Here is a 26,348-nt window from a genome sequence, read left to right as displayed (position 1 = left end):
AGGGAACCTATTTCATATACTGGTAATGTCAAGTTTCCTTATCTAGGAGATGAGGAAACTCAGATGACTACTGAGGGTCCCCTTTCAGCTCTAAATCAGTAATCTGTGAAGAGAGAGAATATCTGGTTACCAGGTTTTAACTGAAGACTTCTAAGCTTCTTCTTTGAGAAGGCAGAACATTACCCCTGAAGGTAAGAAGACCTCAGTTTGAATCCTGACTCAAGTACCTACCCTATGCAAACCACTTATCTGCCTCAGTTTCATCATCTATAAAAAGGGAATAATAAAAGTAGCACCCCTGTCTCAAGTTGTTAGAATCAAATGAGACAATTTATGTAAAGTGCTTTGTAGATCTTAGAAGCACTAAGGGAGAGCTCTCCTAATTTACAATCAGATTCCTAGAAAAAGCCATCAGTACTCTTTAGAGTCCATGGGTTCACATTTGCCAAACAAAAGTGCTACTTAAGTGACTGATAAGTCTAATAGTGTCATTCCTCTTTTAAGATGCTCTCTGTCATCTCTCTCTCAGTTAAAATACAAACTCTTCCACCAGACACTGAAGGTCCCTCACCAGCCATCATGTCAGCCACAGTTCTTGTTTGCCTTCCCTGTGCCTGCTCCAAGTTCTCTTTCAGAGTCTTTGTCCAAGCCCTCCTTGCACCTGCTTTGCTGGGCCTCCCTTCCTAACTGCCTACCCAAAGACCCTGTGCTCCCCAGACCTGCCCACAGTTACTGCTTACTTGGGGCTAGTTTTATATTGACTTCTCTGTATACAGGCTGTCCCCCTTCCCCCAAGAGCATCTGACTTCTGCATGGACGGCATCTAGTATGACACCTCACACCTGGGATGTATTTAATCAGAATTTGTTATGGTTGAAATGCACAGCTTTTCCCTTGATGCCTTCAGTTATCTCTGTATTGATGACTCCTGAATCTAGATAGCAAATCTTGAATTCTAATTCTGTATCACCAATAGTGAACATTTCCACCTATCTGTCCTATCTGTCAACTGTGCTTTGGACATTTCCTGCCCAAAATGTCCTCTTCCATAAACCTGTGCTCCCTCCATACTCCCTATTTCTGTTTGGGGGGAAGGAAGAGGTAGTACCACCATCTTACGAAATATCTGTGCTGATCAGCTTTGAACCTTCCATTGCCCTCACCCACCAAATGCTGTCAGTCACCAGGTCAACCAGGTCTGTATCCTTTACCTCTCTACCCCTTTCTCTCCAAGGTCTCATCCACTGCCCTAGTGAGACTTTACTCTTGCCTTGTTTTGATCATTATAGTAACTTCCTCATTGATCTCTGACTCCTGGGCCTCCCTCTTCCAAATCCATGCTTCATGCAGCTCCCAGAATCATCTTGCTAAGGCATAAATCTGGCTGGGTTATTCCCTGGCTTAAAAACCTTCAGTGATTCCCCAATTGCTTTAGAATAAATTCCAGACTTCAATCAACCTTTCTACCCTTGCATTTTTCTTCATTATGTTGTGGCCAGCAGGTCTGCTGCTTGTTCTCCAAACCTCAGAGTACCATCTATTGCCTTAAGGGTATTTTCACCAGTCATCTCCCTTGCTTGAAACATGCTCCCTGCTCATCTGGTTTTTCAGGATCCCTTGTACATTCTTTCCAATTTTTTGTAACCTCAGAAATCTTTTTCCCTCAGTCTCCCTGATTATCCTTCTCTGTAGAGGATACACCTTCTATACTGTGCTTACCCCCCCCCCCATATATTGAGTATGTTCCTTCCTCTTCATTGACACTTCTACATCTTCCCTTGAAAAGCACAGAAAATCCTGCCCTCAGGGGGCTTTTATTGAGCTGGGGCGGGGGTACCCAACAGATACAAATCAGCACAGAAACTGTCCTGGAGATAGGAATGTGTTTCAATATATGTCTCACTTGTGGCAGCTTGGAAGAAAGGTGTGTACTCTGAGAAGTGAAGGTGACAAGAAAGCATATTCCAGACTAGGAAAACTGCATGTCCTAAGGCATGGCCCATTGAGATGGAAAATTGAGATTGTGTGGAAGAATAGCGTGCAGTAAGCTTGGGAACAGATCCCAGCCAGATTGAGAGCAGCTTTACATTCCAAACAGAAGAGTTTATGTTTTATCCTAGAGGTCTTAGGCAGCTTCCTGTGTAAGGAAGGGACATGGTTGGACCTCTTTAGGAATGTTAGCTGGCAGCTGTGAGAAGAATTGTTTAGAAAGGAGAGAGACAGGGGACGGGAGATCTATTAGAAGGCCTCTGCTGTAGTCTGGGGGGTGGTGGTGATGAGTCTTTGAACTAGGGTTGTGGCCATGGGAGTTATTGATCAGACCAGAGGCAAGAGTTGTTTGATAATGGATTGGGGAAAGGAAAAAAAGAGTTAAGGTGACATTAAGGTTCCAAAATGAAATGCCTGGACATATTAGCCTTGAGAAATCTGGGGGAACACAGTAGCCATGTTCATGTATTTGGGGAGCAGGGTTATGTAGAGAGGAATTTGTCTTTTTCTGTTTGGCCCCCTATGCAGAACCATTGATAATGGGTGAAAGTTGCAAAAAGACCAATTAAAAAAAGGCCAATTTAAAGTAAAAATTATAGAGAATTCCCAACAGAGCTGCCCAGAAGTGAAATGAATGGGCTGTCCCAAGTATACTGGGTTTCAGAGATCTGGACAAGTGGCAAGGGTAGGAAGTGTAATAATGGGGTTTTGAAATCTCAGACTGATTTTGTGGGAGAACTGTGGTGCCCTCAACAAAAATAATAAAGTTAGGAACAAATGTACTCTTTAGAACATGTTGAATTTCAGATGCACAGAACTTGAGACTTGACATAAAAGTCATGGCTTTGAGTCACACAAAGTCCTCCTCCATGTCTTGTGTTACATTTGTCATGTAAGAATCCTGTGACCTTTAAGGACAAGGACAATGTCACTTTTATCTTGGCAACCAAAGTGTGCTTTTCTTATGCTGAAAGAATCACAACCCTCTCCCATCTATCTCTTTAAATACATATGTAGGGCAGCTAGGTGGCACAGTGGATAGAGTACTGGCCCTGGAGTCAGGAAGACCTGAATTCAAATCCAGCCTTAGACATTTAATAATTACCTGGCTGTGTGACCTTGGGCAAGTCACTGAACCCCATTGCCTTATAAAAACAAACAAATAAAAAATAAAAACATATTATGTGGCCAAGATCCCCAATAATTGTTGAATTGTATCTGAATTCTTGCACTATTTTGTGGGTATAAGACATATACAAATACACACACATATGTCCATATATAAATGTGTGTGTGTGTGTGTGTGTGCACGTGCGCCCTGGAGGACATCAGTCTCAGTGGTTCTGAATATTTCTTGATTCTGACTCCTGACTTCATTTTCCATGCCACCTAATCCCTGCATGATAATAGTGTCTTTTCCTCCAATTTGAGCCTCGGTTTCTTTATAAGATGGGAAGATTAGATCAAATTTCTTACAAACCTTCCATCTTCTCTTAATTCAACAAATACCCAGTGATGCAATGGAGAGAGCACTGGGCTAAACTTAGGAAGAGCTGAGTTCAGATACAGGCTCTGAACGTAGCTTTGTGACCTGGACCAGGGACTTGACTTCTGTTCATCTCTGCTTCATTGTGCCTACTTCAGGGGGGTTGTTGAATGTTTGGCTCAGTGTCTGCCCCCTTGAGTGAGTAGGAACCTTATTAATGCTCATTCCTTCCCTTTCCTTGCTTTCCCTATACATGAGAGGCATTATGCCAGTTGCTAGGGACTTTACTAATAGATAGAACACAAAAGCTGCTCTTATAGCAGTTTGGTCTAATGCAACAGAGACATGGACACAGACAACTATCATGAAGAAGAGCTAACTAAGTGCAAAAGAAAGGTCTATGTAAAGTGTTTGGAGGAATCTGAGGAGAAAGATCACTTTCAACTGGTAGAGCTTGGGAATGCTTCCAGGAGTTAGAATCTGAACCAGGCCCTAAGAGGGCAAAATAGGCAGACAGGATCAGAAAAAAAAGGGCAGGAAAGGAGAGAGGATGATTGTTGAATGAATGATAGTCTAGTAGGAGCTGGTTAAAGAGCTTTGAAGAACCAGTTATACTTTAGGCAGCTAGAGGGACTCGATGTATGTTTTTGTGTAAAAGAATGACATGATCAGAGTGGTCCACCCTGTGAAGACTAGATTGGAAAAGAGAAGACAAGTCATGAAATGAGTTGAAAAGCTATTTCAATAACCTAAGCAACAAGGAGTTGAGGAAGACCTCCTATAAAATAGTAGTACTCTTACATAAAACATCTGAACAAACTGTTTGTTAAAGAAGAAACTCAGGTGTTCTGTAATTGTGTAAAAATCGATCAGACTGGGGCGGCTAGGTGGCGCAGTGGATAGAGCACTGGCCTTGGAGTCAGGAGGACCTGAGTTCAAATGTGACCTCAGACACTTAATAATTACCTAGCTGTGTGGCCTTGGGCAAGCCACTTAACCCCATTGCCTTGAAAAAAAAACTAAAAAAATGGATCAGACCAGTAGTAATATGACAAATGTAAATTTAAACAACTCTGAGTTTTACTTCACACCCACCAAATTGATAAAGACAATAAGAACTTAAGGAATCAGTGTTGAAAGACCTGTGATAAGTCTGTGGTGATGTCATCATTGGGGAGGAGGGAGAGATAAAGGACCCCAAGGAGGTTCAGCTATAGGGCTAAGGTCTGGCCCAGGTCACAGATGTCTCAGTGGGAGAGCGGCGAGTGAGGCCAGGTCACTCAGAGCAGAGCAACAGAGGAGAGGGAAATAGCTGGCTAGTCTTGAAATTCTGTCAATGCCATAGCTGCTTCACCTCTGGCCACTGGGAAATGGGCCCAAGGATCAGAGCAGAGTGAGAGTGGTACTGGTAGGACAAGAAGTGTTCAGGATTCAGCTAGAAGTGGGAAAAGGGGAAAAAAGACAAGTGCCCACATTTGAAGTCTGACTAAACAAATTATATAATAGTAATATAATATTTTATTATAGTGTTATAAGAAATGATAAATATTGACTAATGTGGAAATATATTAAATATTATTATACATATATAACTTGTATCAGATTAAATCACTGTCATGGGAAGGGGAGGAAAGACAGGGAGGTTAAAAAAATTTGTAACTCAAAAGCTTGCAAAAAGATGAAAGCTGAAAATTATCTTTGCATGTAATTGGAAAAAATAAAATTACATCTAAAAAAGAAATCAGTATGAAGAATTTATAGTGATATAGAAAGACAAACTGATTCAGATAAATAAAAATTAAAAATATGCACATTTACTCTAACAGCTTAAAATCACATAAAAAGGAAGTCAAACTCAGATTAATTCAACATCCAATTTTGGTCCCTTTCAATAGAGGGTCAGAATGTAAAAATGCCCGCATTGGTCTTATCCATGGTTAGTAACTTTATGGTTTTGTTTTATAGTACTATTTCATTTTGTTACAAGGGGGAGGATTTAATAAGTATGTGGAGGATACCATGCCAAAGAACAATGGAATAAAAATCAAAAGACATCAATAAAACTTTAAAAATAAATAGCATATAGCAACATGTTGAAGGTGACAAGATTAAGAAAAAACTCATGATAGTTCCATAAACATTTTTAACAGTCATTCATCTTCATGAAAAGCTTAGGTTTCTTGACACAGTGTTGTATTCAGTTTCCCTAGATGTTTTGTCTTCATGTTTCTTGCTGAGAGAGCCATGCTAATGGTACCTTGTGGACTTCTAAATGAAATACTTTATCTACAAAAGAAAATGCCATGATATCCACACCATAAATCTGAAGAGCACATGGAAACACACAGTGGTACCTAGAATTTATCAACAGAGCAGATGGAAAGTCCTAGGGGGCCTCTGGCTGAAACCAGAGGGCAGAAAAGACCCAGGGTCAAGGGGAAGCACTTTTATTCATACCACTGTTTGCCACTGAAAATGCAGCTGATAAGAGAGTCTTCTCATCCTGGAAAAGTGGCCAACTTGCCATTTTGAAATTTGCTGCTAATAATGCACCTGTCAGTCAACATTTAATGTCTGCTGCCTTCACTGATCAGAGGTAGACACTATCTGAAAGCCTCACCTTTAGTAGCTGTTGATAGTCAGCCTTGGATGGACACGTCTTGTGTTAACCTCCCAGGCATTGCAGGGTACCCAACATTGTGGACATGATCATTCTACATGGTCCCCTCAGGGGGCCTGATGTGGTAGACGTCTGCTGGCCTCTGAAGACCTGCAATGCAGGCTACTTTCTCCTATGAGCACCCTTCCTTCCTTCTGGGGAGATTCAGAGCATAATGAAAAAGAGGCATACCTGTTGGCTAATCTCCCCCCAAACAGGAGGAGTGCCAGCTCCAGAATTTCCTTCTTCTCATCTGGAGGTGGCAGATTGGTCTGAAGAGCAGCTAGTGCCAGGGCTGCCTCTGCAGTTCCACTCTGGAGATCAGAGGACTCAGCTGCCTCCAGAGGATGATCCTACAACTCCTCCTGCCTAGTGGGTAGCAGCAACCCCAGAGGGTCCCACTTACTAGAACTGAAACATGCTGAAGCTAAATGAGACTGAGTCTCTTCACAGAAGATCCCAAGTTAGTTTTCCTATACATCAGTCCCATGACCCTCTGGTGTAGTCTGCAGACTGTTCTTGCTTTGCTTCATGCCAGAGGAGAATGGTTGGTGAGGCCACTGATTGCTTTGCTTATTCAAGAAGCCCTCAGACTGGAGACTGTTTGCCCTTGTCACAGCTTGGGAGAGAGCACGAGAGAGACAGCATGTTATATTTTAGGCCTTCTCCAGGCACAAGGAAGAGAGTAAACAAGAGGGAGCAGATGGAGATCCCTTCTCCCCAACATTAGACATCACACCTACCCCCAAAATGCAATGGGATTAAATATTATATAGGCAGGTGGTGAGTTCCTTACGAATGGAGCTAAATGATTATCAGATAGGGATATTGTACAAGGAATTAATACTTAAGGTGTACTTCTGCAATCTTATATGGTGATTCTGCACTCTACCCACCCTACCTGCCTTTCCTCCCTCTATAGCAAAAAAAAAAAGCTCCAGATTCTGTGGGCCAGTTTCAGAGGCCATGTCCTGCACAGGAAGGGTATATGTGGTGGTAAATGGGTAGGAGCTAAGGCCCAGAATCTCATAGAAATGAGAAATGGTGGGGGGGAAGAATTTCTAACTAGAGAATTGATTTCTTTGTACTAGAACATTCAGTAAATTGTGTGAAATTTTGCTCCAACTTTAAAGTAATTTTTTTAAATACATATGTATTTTGTATTCAAAATATATTAGTTCAAAGCAAGCAAATCATTATGCAGGTATTAAAAGATTTTCTTCTCTTTTTGTACACAGCCACGTGCAGTGTATTGTAAGGATGTTTTGGATATTGAGCAGTTCTCCACAGTAAAAGGAGTGAACCTGGATACTACAGATGATGATTTTTATTCCAAATTTGTTACAGGTTGTGTCTCCATCCCCTGGCAAAATGAGGTATTGTACGTTAATTTAATAACTATAAGTGAAGGGGAAAATGTCAATTTATCTAAAAATTTCTTTTACCCAACTAATTTCATCAAAGCAGTAATGGCAGGAGAAATACCAAATCTATAACCACAAGAGTACTGCAGTTAGCAGTTGACTGAAATCATGAAAGATTCATTTACTCTGGTTTGTCTAAATTGGAGCAGATGGTGGCCATCTGTTTGCCTAGCTCAGGATGATGGAGTATTGCCCACAAAAACCTGTAGCCTCTCTAAGTCTTGTTTCTGCAGTGAAGACAGGAATCCATATGTTACATCATAGTTTTTTTGTGGTTAGGTGTATTCTCTGTTTGAAAGTATACCATTATTGATGAGAAAGAAAGAAAAAGAATTTTGTTATCTAAGTAAATAATTTAGCGTATTTGTGAAGAAACAGTATTAAATTTTATTAATGTTTTTTATTAAAGTTTTCAATCTTATCTGATTGTTATAAACATTTTTATTTTATTTATACAATTAATGTAATTATCATTGTGAAACCAGAGAAAATAGGAAATGGCAAAGGAAGAAATTTGAAGGACTTAGAAGATACTTAAATTCAACAAATATTTATTAAAAATATACTATATATAAAGAACTTTGCCAAGTTCTAGAAGAGAAATATAATCATTAAATAAGACAACATTTGTGCTTTGGGGATGGGGGAGGGCAGTTAAATCTAGCTCTAATACTTAGTAGCTGTGTGACTTTAGATGAGTCACTACAGCTCCCTAATCTTAGTTTCCTTGTCTCCAAAATGTGGAGAATGGATTAAAAGATCCTAAATCCCTTCAAGCTCCATATATTTGGTCTTATGATAGGTTATAGGGACTGGATCCATAATTTCTTTGATGAAGCCTATAATTGATCCTGTGATTCTTACACATCTTTCAGTCAATTAGAAGGGAATGCTTAAATATATACCATTCATTGTAATACAAAATAGAATGGAATATAAATCCACAAGAGAAGTACTGTCAGGTCTCCATTAGTGAAGATCATTTCCATTTGGGAGAATCGGGAAGGGGTAGATTTTTGTTGTAGTCTTTAAGGGTGAAGTAAGAGTTTAACAGCAGTCAAGTTGAAGGAGGAGAGCATTTCAGGAATAGGGACTAGTGTGAAAAAAGACCCCAAAGTTGACATTGTGGAATGTGTAGAAGGGAGATCAGGTATCTGAAACCTTATTTAAAGAGGAAACAACAAGTTCTGAGCTTCAGCAACTTTAAATTGTAAAGCACTAAGACTTTTGAGACACTTCCCAGTTGTGCTGTGAGGAATTTTTAAACTAACCTAATCTGTACTAGTTTATATAGCTATACATTTTTGTTTTATCATTTACATAAGTACATTAATACAATAGAGGAAGTATGCATGCCATAGTGAATAGAGAGCCTGCCTCAGAGAGTGGAAGACTTGGGTTGAAGGCTTACCTCTGATGTGTTCTGTTGTTACAGTACACATAAGCAGTCTGGGGCAGGTTGTGTAACCTCTTGATGCTATAGTTTCTCCCTAGGACTATGAGATGCAAAGTAGATGAAGATCTGTATTGGTGGAAGGTAGGGTCTTCACCAGGAGTATCCCATACCAATGAAATCATAGATTTGGTCCAAAAAAAAGTTTAGAAAGACATGATGATTTATTTCTGAAAAAGTCCATGTTTGAAAGAATATGTATAGTCTCAGAACAAGTGGTGAGAGGACCCTTAAGAATTGCCAGTCTTCTTGCATCATTATACATCATTATGGTATTTATCTTTAATTATAACTAAAGAAAGAAGAGAAAACTTGTCTCTAAGAGTAGTAGTATCAAATGGAAACCAGAACCACTAATCTATACCTAATATCCTCCAGGCAGCATATTGAGATAGTTTTAAAGCACAATGTTATTTGTTTTTAATGGAATTTATATTTATTTTAATCTCCCATTTGCTTTTAATCTAATTCAGCTGTACTTGAGAATTACCAGCATGTTTGACTCTTCAGCCTTAGAGAATAAGAATGGGACAAGAATGAAAAGAGGAGAGAATCATAGCAGGAGAATATGATGAGAATTATTGAATAGAAACAACAACTAAAGACAGGGAAGCTGAATTAGGTATTCTCATTAGAGTGTAGGGAATGGTATTTTTCTGTAATTATTTTAAATTAATATTAAAATATAAATTGGATTATTCCACTAAGTTCTGTGAAGAAGGGGCAAGGCTAGGGGTGGCTAGGTGGCACAGTGGATAGAGCACCAGCCCTGGAGTCAGCAGTACCTGGGTTCAAATCTGGTCTCAGACACTTAATAATCACCTAGCTGTGTGGCCTTGGGCAAGCCACTTAACCCCATTGCCTTGCAAAAACTAAAAAAAAGAAAAAGAAGGGTCAAGGCTTGAGATGAGTAAGCCTTAGCTTATTTCTCAACCCACTTCTTTTAGGCATTTGAAGATTAACTAGATTGATCAGCACATAGATTCAGATGTATTTGATAATTTGGTTAACAGAACCATTGGTTACATATACTTTGGTTAACTGTAAGCAAAGGAGGGGAATATTAATAGATATAGTTGGAAAGGTTTGATTAGGGCAGATGGAATGGACCTTAAATGCTAAACTAAGAATTTTGAACTTTGTTATGCAGTAAGGAATTATTGAAAGTGTTGATCAAAGGAGTAATCTGATAACATTTGTACCTAATAAAAATTAATTAAGTGGTGAGGCAAAGGATGGATTGGGTCAGAAAGAACAGTTAAGAAGCAATTATGTTGGTCCACGTGGAGAAGAATAGGGAACTCATTTAATATATGTTTAAGAGGCCAGAATCTTAGTCAGTAGCATGGGGATTTATATCTACAAAACTAATTTTTGCTTCATGGTTTATTTTTTTCCTGTTACCTCTTTTTTGTATGCAGATGATTGAAACAGAATGTTTCAAAGACATCAACGCATATGAAAATGACAAGCTGACATCCGATCTAGATGTTAACAAGCATACTCCGAGACCAAAGAGAGGCTTCTTCCATAGACTCTTCAGAAGAGGGGTAAAAATCTTTCTGCTATGTTAAAAGCAAAAATGAATCTTCCTAAGGATTTTGATGTAGTAGTTACTTCCAACTTTTAAAAAATATACCTTTCATAATAAAATCTGTCAAAGTTCAGACATCATTTTAATAAATAGCCCAGAAGTCTGCAGTTTGTATTGACTATAGATGAGTATCATGCTACAATTAAGCATTGCATAATAATTAAAGATTAGTGACATCCTATCTAAAATGTTAAGAACTAAAGCAGAAATCATTAAGCACAAAATTATTTTTAAAAATAAATTGTATTTTTAATTGCTCATTTTTGAAATTTCTATACATCATCTAAGATTTAAAATTGCTCAAGAGCTGTAATATCGAATCTCCCAAACCACTTCTACAAGAAAAAGTTTTTGAAAATAAGAAGTTAATGAAATTCTGTTGTATTGAATTTATTTTTTCTTTTTTTTAATTTCTTTTTTTTTTGCAAGGCAATGGGGTTAAGTGGCTTGCCCAAGGCCACACAGCTAGGTGATTATTAAGTGTCTGAGGCTGAATTTGAACTCAGGTCCTCCTGACTCCATGACTGGTGCTCTAACCACTGCGCCACCTAGCTGCCCCTGTATTGAATTTAGACATCATAATTCCAAAGTGAAGGTTTTTCTCTTCGAACCACTGTAAAATATTTTATTTTAATAACTTTGGTTTGAGGCAGCTGAATATTTTAAGAAACTGAATATTTTAAAAATGTTATTGTTGTAAAAAAAGATATACCAAAATGTAATCATTGTGTATTTTACTAATCAAATGTATAAGTTTGAATAACCTATACTAAAATGTAATCATTGTGTATTTAAGTTTGAATAACCTATAAACCTATATTTATGAAGCTGAGCCTTTTCTATTGTGGATGGCTTGTTTTATATACCTGCTTATTATGAAGAGAATAATGGAGTAGTTGAAGTAAATTAGGAGAAAATGATTGAGTCTTTCATCTTAAAATTAAGATGAAAATTGTCTCACCGTGAAACCTTATTGTAAAATTATTTAATATGCCTTAGAATTTAAGTTCTAGTTAGTTGGCATTGAAACATTAGTTAAAACAGCTGCTTTCTTTTGCAGGTCTGTTTTAAATCTGGTTACAGTGATGATGAAGAGGAGCCAACAAGACTTTAAACCACTGTATAGCAGCCAAATAGTCAAATGCAAAGCAAATTATGAATATTTTCTTGTATCTAGGAATTGTAATAAAAATTTATTATGAATTTTAAAACATTCTGTATGAGTTTACAGATTTTGTACATTTGTACTTAAATTATGTTCAGATGTATATTTTTACTAAAACTGTAATGAAGAAAGAGCCATAAAATGCCATTTTGGTGTAATACATTTTTTATTATGTATTCCAATACATATAGTAGATATAACCATGTCTGAACACATGTAAGGTGTGTGCATGTTAACTGAAATGACTTGGGAAATGATTACAAAAATGTATTTAGTATGAAGATCAATTAAATCACAAATTATTATTTATGATTCCCATAATCCTTATTGAGTTTATATACAATAGCAGGGAATAGAATTAGCATCCTAGGTTTATACTGATGTCTAGGACAAGAAGAAAAGATTCAGTACCTTTTTTCTCAAGGTACATTCCAAAGTACCAAAAAAAAATCACTTTTTAATTATAGAGGGAACAATGAATGTTATACAATGTCTTTTATATTAACATAGCACAATTCTTTTAAAAATTTGTTCTTATTCCTCCAGCTATGCTTTTTTTGAATCACATATACATCTGCCCAGATCAGTGTGGTATCTGTATTGCCTTGATTATGCCAATATTTTTTTTACTTTCATAATGTTGATATTTGTATAACCAGTGGCTTTCTGCTAAACTATATTTATCTACTTATTGAAAGATAGTGTGACTTCCTATGATTCTAGAGTCATTAGGAAAGTGCTAACTTTTTTTTTTGAACTTCAAAAATTTATTAAAGTAGCATTATGGGTACTTTTGTTTCTCTGTAAGTTTTGAAGCCTCAAAACCAACTGGATACAAAGTTCTTAACAGTATAAAGACTTGTTCTTGGGGCGGCTAGGTGGCATAGTGGATAAAGCACCTGCCTTGGAGTCAGGAGTACCTGGGTTCAAATCCGGTCTCAGACACTTAATAATTACCTAGCTGTGTGGCCTTGGGCAAGCCACTTAACCCCATTTGCCTTGCAAAAAAAAAAAACCTAAAAAAAAAAACTTGTTCTTAAGTTTCATAAGTAAAAAAAAAAAAAAAAACAAGTGACAGTGGAGAGAATCCCAAAACAGGTCTGAAAAGTTCTGTTTTATCAGTCTCTGTGGGAACAAAAACTGTTACTGCAAGTGTAAAATAAGCATCTTATAAAGGTTCTTTGGCTTGTTACTACATTCACTTTACTAATTAGAGACTCAGATTTTCACAAATTAATACTGTAGAAAGATATTTGATACTCAGATTAATGATATATATAATTGGAATAGAAAGACTATTGTGCCAGGACTTCTGAGAGAATTTTTTTTTAATTATTCTATTTTTCTCCCAATTACATGTAAAATAAATTAACACTCATTTTTTAACATATTAAGTTCCAGATGCTCTCCTTTCCTCCTTCCCCTGTTCCCTCATTGAGAAGGCCGTTGAAAATATGTTCGGTCATGCAGAACATATTTATGTATTAGTTATGTGGTGAAAGAAAACACAGACCAAAAAAACCCCAAAATTCAAAATTAAAGGGTTTTTTTTGTTTTTTTAGGTTTTTGCAAGGCAAAGGGGGTTAAGTGCCTTGCCCAAGGCCACACAGCTAGGTAATTATTAAGTGTCTGAGACCGAATTTGAACCCAGGTACTCCTGACTCCAGGGCCGGTGCTTTACCCACTGCGCCACCTAGCTACCTCCATAATTAAAGTTTTTAAAAGAATGCTTTGAACTGCATTCAGACTCTATCAGTTCTTTTTCTGAAGGTGGATGGCAATTTTCATCATAAGTCCTTTGGAGCTGTCTTGAATCATTGTATTGCTTAAAATGGTGAAGTCATACATTCACTGTTGATCATCAATGTTGCTGTTGCTGGGTACAGTGTTCTGATTCTGCTCACTTCACTTTGTATCATCCGTTCATCTGATTTTTCTGAGAGCACTCTGCTTGTCATTTCTCATCTCAAAATAGTATTCCATCACAAATATATACAACTGTCATTCCCCAGTTGATGGGCATATCCTTAATTTCCAATATTTTTGTACTAATAGGTCTCTATTTTTCCACATTCCCTCCAACATTTGTCATTTTCATTTTCTGTCAAATTAGTTAATCTGATAGTTGTATTTTAATTTGCATTTTTCTAATCAGTAGTTATTTAAAGCTTTTTTTCATATGACTCTAGAGAGCTTTGATTATTTCATCTGAAAACTACTTCTTCATATTCTTTGTTCATTCAGTTCTCTATTTATTTGAGTCATGAAGTTTTTATCAGAGAAATTTGCTGTAAAAAGATTTTTTTTTTAGGTTTGGTTTTTTTTTTGCAAGGCAAATGGGGTTAAGTGGCTTGCCCAAGGCCACACAGCTAGGTAATTATTAAGTATCTGAGACCGGATTTGAACCCAGGTACTCCTGACTCCAAGGCCAGTGCTTTATCCACTATGCCACCTAGCCGCCCCTGTAAAAGATTTTTTCAGTTATGATTACTAACTTTATATTTTCCTCCATCTTATTTTTTTCTCTATCCTACTCTCTTTTCACCCTGTCCATCCCTCAGAAGTCTTTTGCTTCCTGCTACCACCTCCCCCAGTAATCTCTCATCAATCAGGCCCCCACTCCTCTTATCCTTTTCCCCTACTTTCTTGTAAGGTAGAGTAGATTTCTATACCTAACTGTATAAGTATGTTATATACCCTCCTTGGGCTAGTTCTGATGAGAGGAAGGTACAAGTGCTTTCTTTGATCTCCCAATTTGCCTACTACTATAAGAGTTCTTTCACGTCTCTTTTATAGTGAGATAATTTACCTCATTCTACCTTATCCTACCTTTCCTTTTCCCTATATCCCAGTGTATTTCTCTTTCCTACCCCTTAATTTTATTTTCTTGGATATCATCCTATCATATTCAACTCATACCCATGCTCTATGTATGTTTCCTTTATCCTAATAATGAGAAAGTTCTTAGGAGTTACAAATATTATCTTCCAATTTAGGAATATAAATAGTTTATCCTTACTGAATCCCTTATGATTTCTCTTCCCTTTTTGCCTTTTTTATATTTTTCTTGAATCTTTTATTTGAAAATCAGATTTTCTATTCAGTACTTCTCTTTTCATCAGGAATGCTTGAAACTCCTCTTTCATTAAATGGTCATTTTTCCCTATGAAAACTGAATAATGAATGCTCATTTTTGCTGGGTAAGTGATTCTTGGTTGTAATCCTAGTTTAATACCATATTGCAAGTCCACTCTGATCTGTTAATGTAGAAACTGCTAAAACTTTTGTTATTTTGACTGATGCTCCACAATATTTAAATTATTTCTGACTGCTTGTAATATTGTTGTGAACTTGAGCTCTAAGGATTTGACTCTGATATTCCTGGGAGTTTTCATTTTAGGGTCTCTTTCTCAGGTTGGGGCATAGGGACTGGTCAGAGTTTATAGGAATTAAAAGAGCCTAGTATCACCCCTACATCAGAAGAAAGCTCCTAAACCAATTTCCAATATTCAGAATTTCTGAACTTTAATTTTTTTGCACTAAAAATAAAATCTGATTGAAATTTTAAGAGGAACAGCTACCAGACACTTTCAACTCTGGATTCACCAGTTAAGACTAGATAGGTTTTGCAGGGCAGCTAGATGGCACAGTGGATAGAGCATTGGCCCTGAAGTCAGGAGGACCTGAGTTCAGATTTGACCTCAAGACACTTAATATTACCTAGCTATGTGACCTTGGGCAAGATAGTTAACCCCCATTGCCTTGCAAAAAAAAAAAAAAAGAATAGATAGATTTTGCAAGGCTACAGGAATGTTTAATACAATTTTTAAGTTAAAAATGAATATTATATTTTAGAGTTGGCCTGATTTCATTTTAATTATATCAGAAAAAAGCAGAATAACTTAGTTTGTGATGTAAGGTCCCTAGTTGATTGTTTTTATGAAGAGAAATGACTAAGATCTGATAGATTTGGGATAGTTTACAAGAGTAATTTGTTTTTAAATCTCTTCACATTTTGGGCTTCTTAAGGGCTTCTTAACGATGAGTAATTCACTAAGCAAGCAGCTCTTGTTCTATTTTAAAATCAAGTTGATTTTGAACTGTGCTTCTAGAAATAAAATGTACGTCATTGCTTCAGTGGAAATAGATTTTCCACAAATATTCACTGGATTCTCAAGATTTGGAGGCCAGGCCCAGGTTTGGGAAGAGTGTCCTTTTAAAGGAGTAAGGAATGAGATATCTCAGATGTGATGACTCTTCTACCACTCCTCCCTCTGCCCAGCCCCAGGAGCCAGATGTCATCCCTGACCTTTCAGCCTTTATCCCAGCCCAACTAGCATTTTGTAGACACTTTTCTGTTCTGAGCTCTGTTCTTTACCTGGGAGGAAGAGGAAGTTTATCTAAGACAAGTCCTGGATCTCCTGAAGTTTGGTTAATAAGCTAAAACAGAACAGATAACTCTAGTATGCAAGATTACATGACCAGTATTAGAGAAGTGCAATTATCCACAACATTTTAAGAAAATAAAAAGCAATTTAAATGAACCTTTTTGTCCTTCTCTCTTTTCCAAGCAAATTAACTTTGTCCTAAAATTCAAGAAGCATTTATTACTAAGGCCAGGCAAAACTCACCACCTCCCTAAAGTCATCTTTCCTTCCATATCTTGTGGCCCAGAACAGCAGCTCTGGACTTAAGTGAAACGGATTCCATCTTTGGACTTTTCTCACCAACTATCTCTGATGTAGTCCTCCAGACTGAAAGCCCAGTAATCATTGGTGCGTCTTCATCCCTGCCTGTTCAGGGCTGGTTTCTGCCCATTCTGACTATTCTTGGCGAGTCCATGTTGTCTCTCCTTCCTAGGAGGGTGAGGTGTTTTTTGCCTTTGTTTGCCCAGCAGCTATCGGACACTTAATCCCTGCCTACTTCCACACCTGCTGAGTTCAGGAAGTCCTCCAGGACACCCCTACTACCCTTGAAAACATGTCCTCCTGACTTCTACTTCTGGAGGCCTCAGCAGTAAACTTGCTGTGACTCTTTAACTCTTGACTCTTACTTCTTATGTGCAGTGAGTTGCTAAGTCCATTTGAGTTGGCCTCCACAATATCTTTCATCAATCACTTCATCTGTGAACTATACTTCATAAATGATAGGTAGTTACTTATTTGAACGTCTTCATAATGTGTGTATGTCTTTTAGTGAATGTCTTAAGACACATACACACATTATGAAGATGTTCAAATGAGTAACTACCTATGAATTTCCCCTAAAAGGAAATTACTGTGAAATTTCTAAGCAAAGGACTCAATTTAATACAAATACCAAGACCAAAATCCTAAGCTACTCTATTGCAATTCAAAATTGTCTCCAATAACTTAAAAAAAAGCTTAAGTGTGTGCCTTACAGGATGGTAAACAAAATTAGGAAAAAATCTCCATGCCAAATGTTTCACTTTTGAATTATGAACATAGCTCCTAATTTGCTCTAGAGAAAACATGTCTCTCAAAACCCATCTTGGTGATCTAGGTAATGTGGTATATAAGAACACTTAACATAGTTGAAACTGCTTCAACCTAAATGAGCTTTCTGTTTAAGTACCCTCCAACAGCCACCTTGAGGACAGCTGAAACTGTTTAATAGTTCAAGTCTTTATTCAGCTTGGTTAATTAAATACCAGGTGAGTGTTTTTCTGTAATGCAAAAATACTACACTTGAACTTTTAAAAAAACCTGAATTCTACTTAACAATTAGGAATAAATGCCAAGCTTGTATCACAAAACCATTAAATTTGTTTTTGTGTGTTTTTTAAAGTTGCCTGAGAGTCGGTCAGATATCAGGATTGCATTCCTCATCCACCACTCACACTGTAGGTACATGCCAGACAGCCCTTCCATGCTGTTCACTCCAATAGATGCTGCCTCATGCCACCGTCAAAGCAGTTGTTGTTCATCGCTGCTTGGCTTCCTTATCTGCTCACACTGTTCTCACCATCAGAGCCTCCTCCATCAGTCCCATTCAGCCTCTGGCAGGCCGTTGCCCTAACTGTACTTGTTTGGCAAGCCCATGCCATCCATCATTTGACTCCCACAAGGACCACTACTTGCTTCTGCTATTGAAGTAAAAATGAGATCCACATCTCTGTGTTGCATGTTTGCTTTGTCTTTCTGACATAGCTATCACAGTTATATTTTGTGCAGAATCCAAATTGAAAGGGGATTCCCTCGAGCAGAGGATTTCAAACTGTAGAGTCTGTTCCCAAAAGGGGTAAAAGGAAAGATCAGCCAAGACTCTAGGGGGAGAGAATCATGGACCAACGACCAGAACTACTAGATATTTTAAAGGATGTCTCCTGCATTAATACACCCACTTTCTTCCATTAAAAAAATAAGATCAAATTCAACAGAAGGTAAACAGTAAATGTGCCCCAATTTACCAAAGGCAACACAACATATACTACAGTATATGCAAACAAGGCCCAGCCCTGAGTCAGCATGTGTCAACTCTGATGCAGTATGCCCTTTTTGGTGTTTACTTCTGACACAGATATGAGTCAGATCCTTCCATGCTGCTTGCTATATTTGATTGTGAGGCATGTAAGCTCAAGATTAATCTTTTCGAGTAAATTAAAAGCTCAATCATGTCTGCTACATTTCTCAACGTCCTTAAGTTCAATAATGCAATAGCTGGCTTGCTCCCAAATTACATCTTTAAAAAAAAAAGTAAACTAGCTTATTAAGAGTTGTAAATATGGGGTGGCTAGGTGACGTAGTGGATAAAGCACCGGCCTTGGAGTCAGGAGTACCTGGGTTCAAATCCGGTCTCAAGACACCTAGCTGTGTGGCCTTGGGCAGGCCACTTAACCCCATTGCCTTGCAAAAAAAAAAAAGTTGTAAATAATTGTTTAAAAATTTGAAACAAATTCAACTGTCTGAATTGTAGTATTAAATTATATTCCTTTTTATAGATAAATGTATGACCTGTTTAAAGAGAAATTCACTACAACTGCAAATGCAAAGAAACAACTTTTAAAAACACAAAATAAAAGCCCAAATCTGCAAAAAAAATATACTACATTTGGATTCAAAAACATTTTTATTGATGGAATGACTATTTTGTTTATTTTATGTGAATGCTTTAGCTGTAGATATCATGACACCTAATAAATAGAAATCTCTTGAAAATATACAACCAAATATGTTAGCAAGTTAATTTGTTTTTAATAAGCAAAAACCAAACTTAAAAAATAAATCAACCCTTTTTGACCCCCCCCACACCTCATTCCTTTGCAGAGGCAGGAAGTCCATGGCAAAAATTACATATATCTTGGATTTTTTAAATGAAATTTTTTCTGTTTTTAAATTTTTCCTCTTTTTCTTTAAATAATATACTATTTGTGATGACTCTGGGAAGAGCAAAGAGAAGGAAACCGGGAGAAATTCTGATGAAATAAAGAGAAAAATTTATTTTAAAAAATATATGAAGATTTAAGTCTGGTGTCAAGACTGCTTACATCATATAAAGTCACCTAATTGTTCAGTGTAAAATGCCTCATTTAATAAAATTGTTACCTGCAGCTATTAATATGACTTAAATGATGCCTGCCAAAAATATTTAATATGTTTTTACTAGTCCCACATGTAAATAATAATAAAGTGAGAAGGAAAATTAATTATGGCTACAAACCTGCAATCAGTTGGGACACTAAAATCTTGCTATTTTACATTGCAAGTGCATGAAACGATTTGAAAATTTCAGAAAGCATAAGGAACTGAGGTAGAAGTTGAATGATTTTCCCAGGGTCACACAGCTAGTAAAAATCTGAATGTCTAAGGCAGGATTTGAATTCAGGTTCTACTAGACAACATCATATCTTTTATAGCCCTATCTCCCTATGTCTCCTTAAAGATGTTCACTAATCAGATTGCCTTCGGGGAGGGGGGTGTAAAATTCAAAACCTTACCAAAAAATGATAGATAGAAACTATTGTAGTATATATTTGTATTGTATTGGTTGGTTAATTGGTTTTTTCCTTTCCTCATTGAAGAAAATCAAAATAACATCAAGTTGTAGCATTGTATATTGTATATAATTGGAAAACAAAATATATAATTAAAAAAAGATATTCACTTACCCACATGTTCCAAAATATTTGTAGCAGCTCTTTTTTGTAGGGGCAAATAATTAGAAATTGAGGAAATTTCCATCAATTGAGGAATGGCAGAACAAGTAATGGTATAACCATAAATGGTCAGACTCCAGAGAAGCAAGGAATGAATTACTGGAACTGATGCTGAGTGAAGGGAGCAGAATCAAGAGAATACTGTAACATTAACAACACTGTGAGTAGCTCAACTTTGATGGATGCAGCTCCTCTCAGCAGTTCAGAGAGCTCAAACAATCCTAGGAGACCAACTATGGAGAGCGCCCAACATCATAGGGGAAAAACAAAAAACAAAAAGCCCCACAAAATCAAAATGAACACTATATTCACTTTTTTTTTGCAAGGCAGTGGGGTTGACTTGTTCAAGGTCACAGAGCTAAGTAATTATTAAGGGTCTGAGTTCGGATTTGAACTCAGGTCCTCCTGACTCCCAGGGCTGGTGCTCTGTCCTCCATGCCACCTAGCTGCCCCCATGCTATTAGAGATGTATGTTTAAAAATCTATCAATGTCACTTTTGCGGGTTGGCGGGGAGTGGCGGCAGCACCATGAAAGCCTCGGGCACCCTGAGAGAGTACAAGGTAGTTGGAAGATGCCTGCCTACTCCCAAGAGTCCAGTGCCGCCTCTTTATCTCATGCGGATCTTTGCTCCTAACCCTGTAGTAGCAAAGTCCCAATTCTGGTACTTTGTGTCCCAGCTGAAAAAGATGAAGTCTGGAGAGATCGTATACTGCGGACAGGTCTTTGAAAAGTCCCCTCTTAGGGTGAAAAATTTTGGCATCTGGCTGCGTTACAATTCCAGGAGCAGAACCCACAACATGTACAGGGAGTACAGAGACCTGACCACTGCGGGTGCCATCACTCAGTGCTACTGAGATATGGGGGCCTGTCACCATGCCCGAGCCCACTCCATCTAGATCATGAAAGTGGAAGAAATTCCTGCCAGCAAATGCCACCAACCGACTCCAAAATCAAGTTCCCTCTGCCCCACAGAGTGCTGCGTTGCCAGCACAAACCATGCTTTACTACCAAGAGGCCCAATACATTCTTCTAAGTGCAGAGGCAAGGAGACACAAGTTTTATTTGATCTGTTTAAATAAATTTCCTATTTGTAACCCCCCCCCAAAAAAAAATCTATGTCAATGCACCACCCAGAGAAACTTTCAATAACATATTTTAGTGCAAATTATATGGAATAAGAGAAGTGTATTGAATTGTATTTGGAGAAAGTTCAATCCATGATGGACAAGTTCCCTCTTTGTATGCCTTCTTACTCATGTACTCTGATTTGTGCCTATGTCCCACACGCACTGGGCATCATTGTGAGATTGTGCCCTGAGGTCAGGAGGGACAAAGGTATTTGTAGCTACTGTTTTTACTATTCCCTTTTAGTAAATGCCTGTATTTTGACTCTAAGTGACCTCACTAGTACAAAGCTCATGAGCTGTAGTTTGAGGTGAGTGTGCCCACAGAGCTTGATGGTTGTGATCCATTCTGGAGAACGGATCAGTTTCACTGTCAGAAAGTCTGCAGAGTCTTTGGACCGGCCTCATTGATGTATGTTTGTGAAACCTGATGCCAGTAAACTGAATCGCTTCCATTTAAGTTTTCTTCTGAGGATCACCTGCCAGAAGATACCAGACACTTTCTGGGGTTAAACTCCAAAGAGTACAAGGACGATGGGCTGCCCATGTTGTTACAATGTCCAATGTACACTTGTCAAAAAGGCTTATTTTTATGAAGAACTCACACAGGACAGTTGTTCACAGGGGACTTTGGAATCAACTGTGCAGCATGGGAGATCCTGGCACAGGACCTCAATCTACCCCCGCCAGGGCAGTTTGCCCTCATCAGAGGGGGGTGCTGCACTCTATGAACAAAGCAGAATGGAAGTAGCTCAAAGGAAACATGAGATGTTCCCATGGACTATTTGTGCCCAATCTGTGGTAGAGCTCTCCAAGATAGTATTGGTTTGATCAGTCAGTCAGATGTGCTGCAACTTGCTGTCATTTTGGTCTTCGATGAGGAAAACAAAAAAAAAACAATTAACCAACTAATCACCAACCAATCTCAGGGAAACACCTTAGAGATCATCTAGTCTAACACTCTTATTTTGGAAGAGGCTAAGATTTAACAGTGCTTAGCCCAGTGCTTCACAAGTAGTAGGTGTTAAATATTGATTGATTGACTAAGGCATTGTGATGCGGTAGAAAGAGGACTGAATCAGTGTTGGGAGTTGAAATCCCTAGACCAATTTATTATTATTGTCATTATTATTCTTGGGTGGAGATGGCCTATAATAACTTATTATATCACCCTTCTTATTTTAAGTAAGGCACAAATGGGACAGTGTTTCTGAATGTCAGAAGACAGTCTTTCTGTCTTGATGACTGTGGACCTTAGATCCTCATCTATAAAAATAAGGTAGTTGGACTAACTTGCTTCTAAGGTCCCTTTGAGCTCTAGACTTACTGTCTTATGACCCCCCCCCCCATGTGTAAAGAACAATTCAATCACTTCCCTGAAAGGGCTACAATGTAAGTCTACAATGAAATAGTATGTAAAGTGCCAAGGGACAATTATCAGTAAGGAACAGGGTCAAGACTTGAACTCAAGTCTTTTAACACCATAGCCAGGACTCTTTCATAGAAGAAACTCTTCCTATGATCCCAACAGGTCTAAATTCTTATCAGCAATTGCTCATTTCCATTCCTGAAGGTGAGTATAAGGAAGATGCAAAGGTTTTTGAGCAATGTCATTATTCTCTACCTTAGCTTTAGGTCTTTCATCAAGCTTCTGCTGGAACTTGAAGATTAGACTTCAAAACAAACCACTGACATAAAAAAAGAAACAACCTATCATCTCCAAACTAGAATTTGCTCCCCACCATGTGCTTCAGTGTCGCTTCAGAATTTTATCAAAATTTTGTATCTAGGGACCACTAGTAAACTGTTAAGATTTATGTACAAAGAACACAGGAAAGCAGCTTAGTGAGGTAGAACACCAGACCTGTCTGGCCAATAATCTATCAGAGCCTTAATAAGCAATAAGTATTCTGGTCTCATTCTCCCTATCATCAAAATAGGAGGATGGGAGGTAGGCTAGGGGATCTCTACCATCCTGATGAATTCTGCCAGAATATGGGAAACCCTCCCTGAAGAACAAGCTCTAATATTTCAACAAGAAATAGAGGTACAGGGGTGGTGTAGTAGCTTAGTGGATAGAGCACCGGCCCTGGAGTCAGGAGTATCTGAGTTCAAATCTGGCCTCAGACACTTAATTACCCAGCTGTGTGGCCTTGGGCAAGCCACTTAACCCCATTTGTCTTGCAAAAAAACCTATAAATAAAATGAAAATAAAAATAAAAAATAAGAGAAATAGAGGTACAATGATCAAAACAGTTAAATACAGGTATATAAAGTATATGATTTAAACCCAATTGTCAGGAGAACCAAGTTCCCAACCATAACAAGCAATGTGATCTTTGGTAAGTCATTTACCTCCCTGACTTTGATTCCTCCCCTTTAAGATGAGGGGATTGGACATGTCTTAGCCTTGTGCTCGATGGCCCTAAATCTCCCAGGATTCTTTTCAGTTCTGCCATTCTATGAATTTATGAACTACATTTAGCCTCTCCTTAAGAGGACCATTTGATAATACCCAGAGCTTAGGTCTATTAGACCTAAGGATTTCAGTGTTTATGCTTTTGAAACACTTCCACCATTCGTGATCTAAGAGATATTGTTGAAGTAAATGGATGGAAAATGATAGCTACAGTAAAGTTATTATTTATAATATCCTAGATTTAGCTAAGTCCATAAGAGCTGAAAGCACTTTCCCATATTTTATTTATTTTAATAACAACCAGGAAGAGTAATTTGGAACAGATATTAATATCTGCAGATTATAAAAGGATAAACACAAATGCAGGGTGGAAAAGTAATTTGCTCAAGGGCACATAATACTTTGACAGAGGCAATCTTGGAACCCATTTTTATCTGTGATTCAGCTAGAAACTCATGACCCCAAACTGAAATTTCTTTTAAAAAATTTTCTTCTATCTGAAATCATAGAATCTCATAGCTATAGAAGAGGTTTTAGAAGTCATTTATTTAATCTCTTGGCTATTGTAGAAAGCCCCTCCACATTCCTGACAAGTGGTTCATCCAATCTTTTTTTGAACTCAATTAAATTCAGTCAATATTGTTAGGGTCTGAGGATACAAAATGTATACATATAATCACAAAATATAAATAATTTTGATGTGGCAGCACAGTAACAATTGGAGGGATTAGCTAAAGGCCTTACTCATGGAGGAGGTGATACCTGATTAGAAGTGGAATGGAATTAGAGATTCCAAGTGGCAGAAGATATGGAGAAACCATGCCATCCATAAAGGACAGCCCAAACAAAGGCAACAAAGTAGAAGATGGGATGTCTTCAACAGACTGAACAGCAAGGGGAAGACTAGGAGGGCTAGAAATGAGAAGTCAATCTGGCAAGAGAGGAGCCAGGTTGTAAAGGATTTTTAAAAGCCAATAGGGTAGGGGTGGCTAGGTGGTGCAGCAGATAGAGCACTGGCCCTGGAATCAGGAGTACCTGAGTTCAAATCTGACTTCAGACACTTAATAATTGCCTTGCTGTGGGACTTTGGGCAAGTCACTTAACCCCACTTGTCCTGTTTAAAAAAAGAAGCCAATAGGGTGAGGTTTACATTTTGACTTAGAGGCAATACAGAACTGCTGAATTCGGTTCCTTGAATAGGGGGGTGAGACTTGAGCATTAGGAATATCAAAGACTTGAGCAAGACAGTAGAATCTTCAAGAATCAAGAAAGCAGAATGTTTAGTTCAACCCTCTGTAGATGTGTCAGAGCTCTTCTATAGTTCCAGAGGTGCATTTTTTTCTCCTCTTTCCCAGGTGTGATATTATTCTATTCACCTACTGGTGATGCAGTCAATAAAGTGCCAGACCTCATCTGTAAAATAAGCTGGAACAGGAAATGGCAAGCCACTCCAATATCGTTGCCAAGAAATTGGAGTCACAAAGACCTGACATGACTGAAAAATGACTTAACAACCTAATAACCACTCTCAATATTTTCCGTCCTGAACAATTTTTTCCATCATATTTAGGATCTCCTCACCTTTTCTAATAAGCCACAAGGTATGAAAGGACCTGCTCTGACCCAGAAGTATTTAGGGACAAAAATAAGTTTTATTACCTGTTACTGTGGTTAGAGAAGCTAAAGGAGAGAGAAAATAAAGGCAGTAGGCTGATCCCCTGAGGGGATGAGCAAGAAAGAAAGGAAAAACAGTTATCAGGAACAGCAGAAGAGAAGGAGTAAAGAAGGAAAAGTGAAGGGCGGGCAGGAAGGAAGTATTATAACTGGGTTTATCCTAGGGAATCCACAGCACAAGAGAGCAGAGGGACATGAGAGTTCATTGTGGGTCATACTCCCCAAGATTGGGCTGATCTCCCAAAGGGAGACAGCTCAGCAACTGAGGAAAGGGTGACCTTTTAAAGGGGCAATTAATTACCAGGGTCCAGTACAGATCCCATTGCTCTTTGCAGAACTCCAGCATAGGATGAAGTAACTGGAGGGTAAGCAGTAAAGCACTGGCCCCGGAGGTAATTAAGGATATGTAGATGAGGGGCGTAGATCAAAGAGCAAAGAGGAAATATTTAAGGGCATATAGATTTCAGGCTAGGGCAGGGATCCACTGCCTTGTCAATAGGGGCTTGTATGAGGATTGGTGTCATCTGTAAAGTAGACAAGGATTAGAAGTATAAGGGTTTCGAGTGCTTTCCATCCAAAGCTTAGACAATTGGGCGGGAGTATGGGCATCATTTAGTTTGGTTAGCTCCAGGACAATGGAATGGAGGTAGGAGTATATAGGTGGGTCATAAACCTGAGCAACGGGATGGAGGTCAGTGGTAAATGTAAGGCAGGCTCAGAATAAATTAATTATTGAACATATTTCTCTGTCCAATATTTCCCCTACTATATAATTGCAAAGCACTTTACAAACATTGTCTTATCTTTACAACAACCATAGATGCTATTATTATTTCCATTTTACAATAAAGGAAACTGAGTCAGCCAAAAATTAAATGACTTGCCCAAATCCCACAGTTACTAAATACTTAAGTCCGGATTTGAACTCAGGTCCTCCAGACTCAAAGTCCAGCACTCTAGCAGGTATTCTACAAACTCTTTCAATTTCTCTAAGCAGGGAAAGCAGATTGTAAATATAGTAGAAATAAATCATCATGGAGCTGGATGATGTCCAAAGTCCAGTACTCCCATTTTGTAGATGAAGAATGAGACCCAGAGAGAGAAATGAACTTGCCAAAAGTATAATCCCAGTTCTGCCAGTAACTTGTTGTGTGACCCTGGACAGGTTGGTTGTTTTCCTCACC

At 38.1% G+C, this 26,348-nt stretch overlaps 1 protein-coding gene and 1 pseudogene across 5 annotated transcripts in view; both read left to right on the top strand.

The window, feature by feature from the left end:
* GRK4 (G protein-coupled receptor kinase 4) overlaps positions 1-17,546 on the top strand; it is a 137,161-nt gene extending 119,615 nt beyond the window's left edge. For all 5 annotated transcript variants that reach the window (XM_074229875.1, XM_074229873.1, XM_074229876.1 and 2 more), the window contains 3 exons: positions 7,373-7,510; positions 10,433-10,561; positions 11,666-17,546. In XM_074229875.1, the coding sequence (XP_074085976.1) occupies positions 7,373-7,510; positions 10,433-10,561; positions 11,666-11,719 (321 nt within the window). In that variant the 3' untranslated portion in view covers positions 11,720-17,546. The remainder of the gene's footprint in view (positions 1-7,372; positions 7,511-10,432; positions 10,562-11,665) is intronic.
* Positions 17,547-20,387: 2,841 nt separating this feature from the next.
* LOC141516420 (large ribosomal subunit protein eL20 pseudogene) lies at positions 20,388-21,062 on the top strand (annotated as a pseudogene).
* Positions 21,063-26,348: the final 5,286 nt, after the last annotated feature.

This window comes from Macrotis lagotis, chromosome 3, assembly GCF_037893015.1.
Source record: "Macrotis lagotis isolate mMagLag1 chromosome 3, bilby.v1.9.chrom.fasta, whole genome shotgun sequence".
Taxonomy (NCBI): Eukaryota; Metazoa; Chordata; class Mammalia; order Peramelemorphia; family Peramelidae; genus Macrotis; species Macrotis lagotis.
Note: the sequence above shows the minus strand (reverse complement) of the source record. Positions and strands in the feature narration are given on the sequence as shown.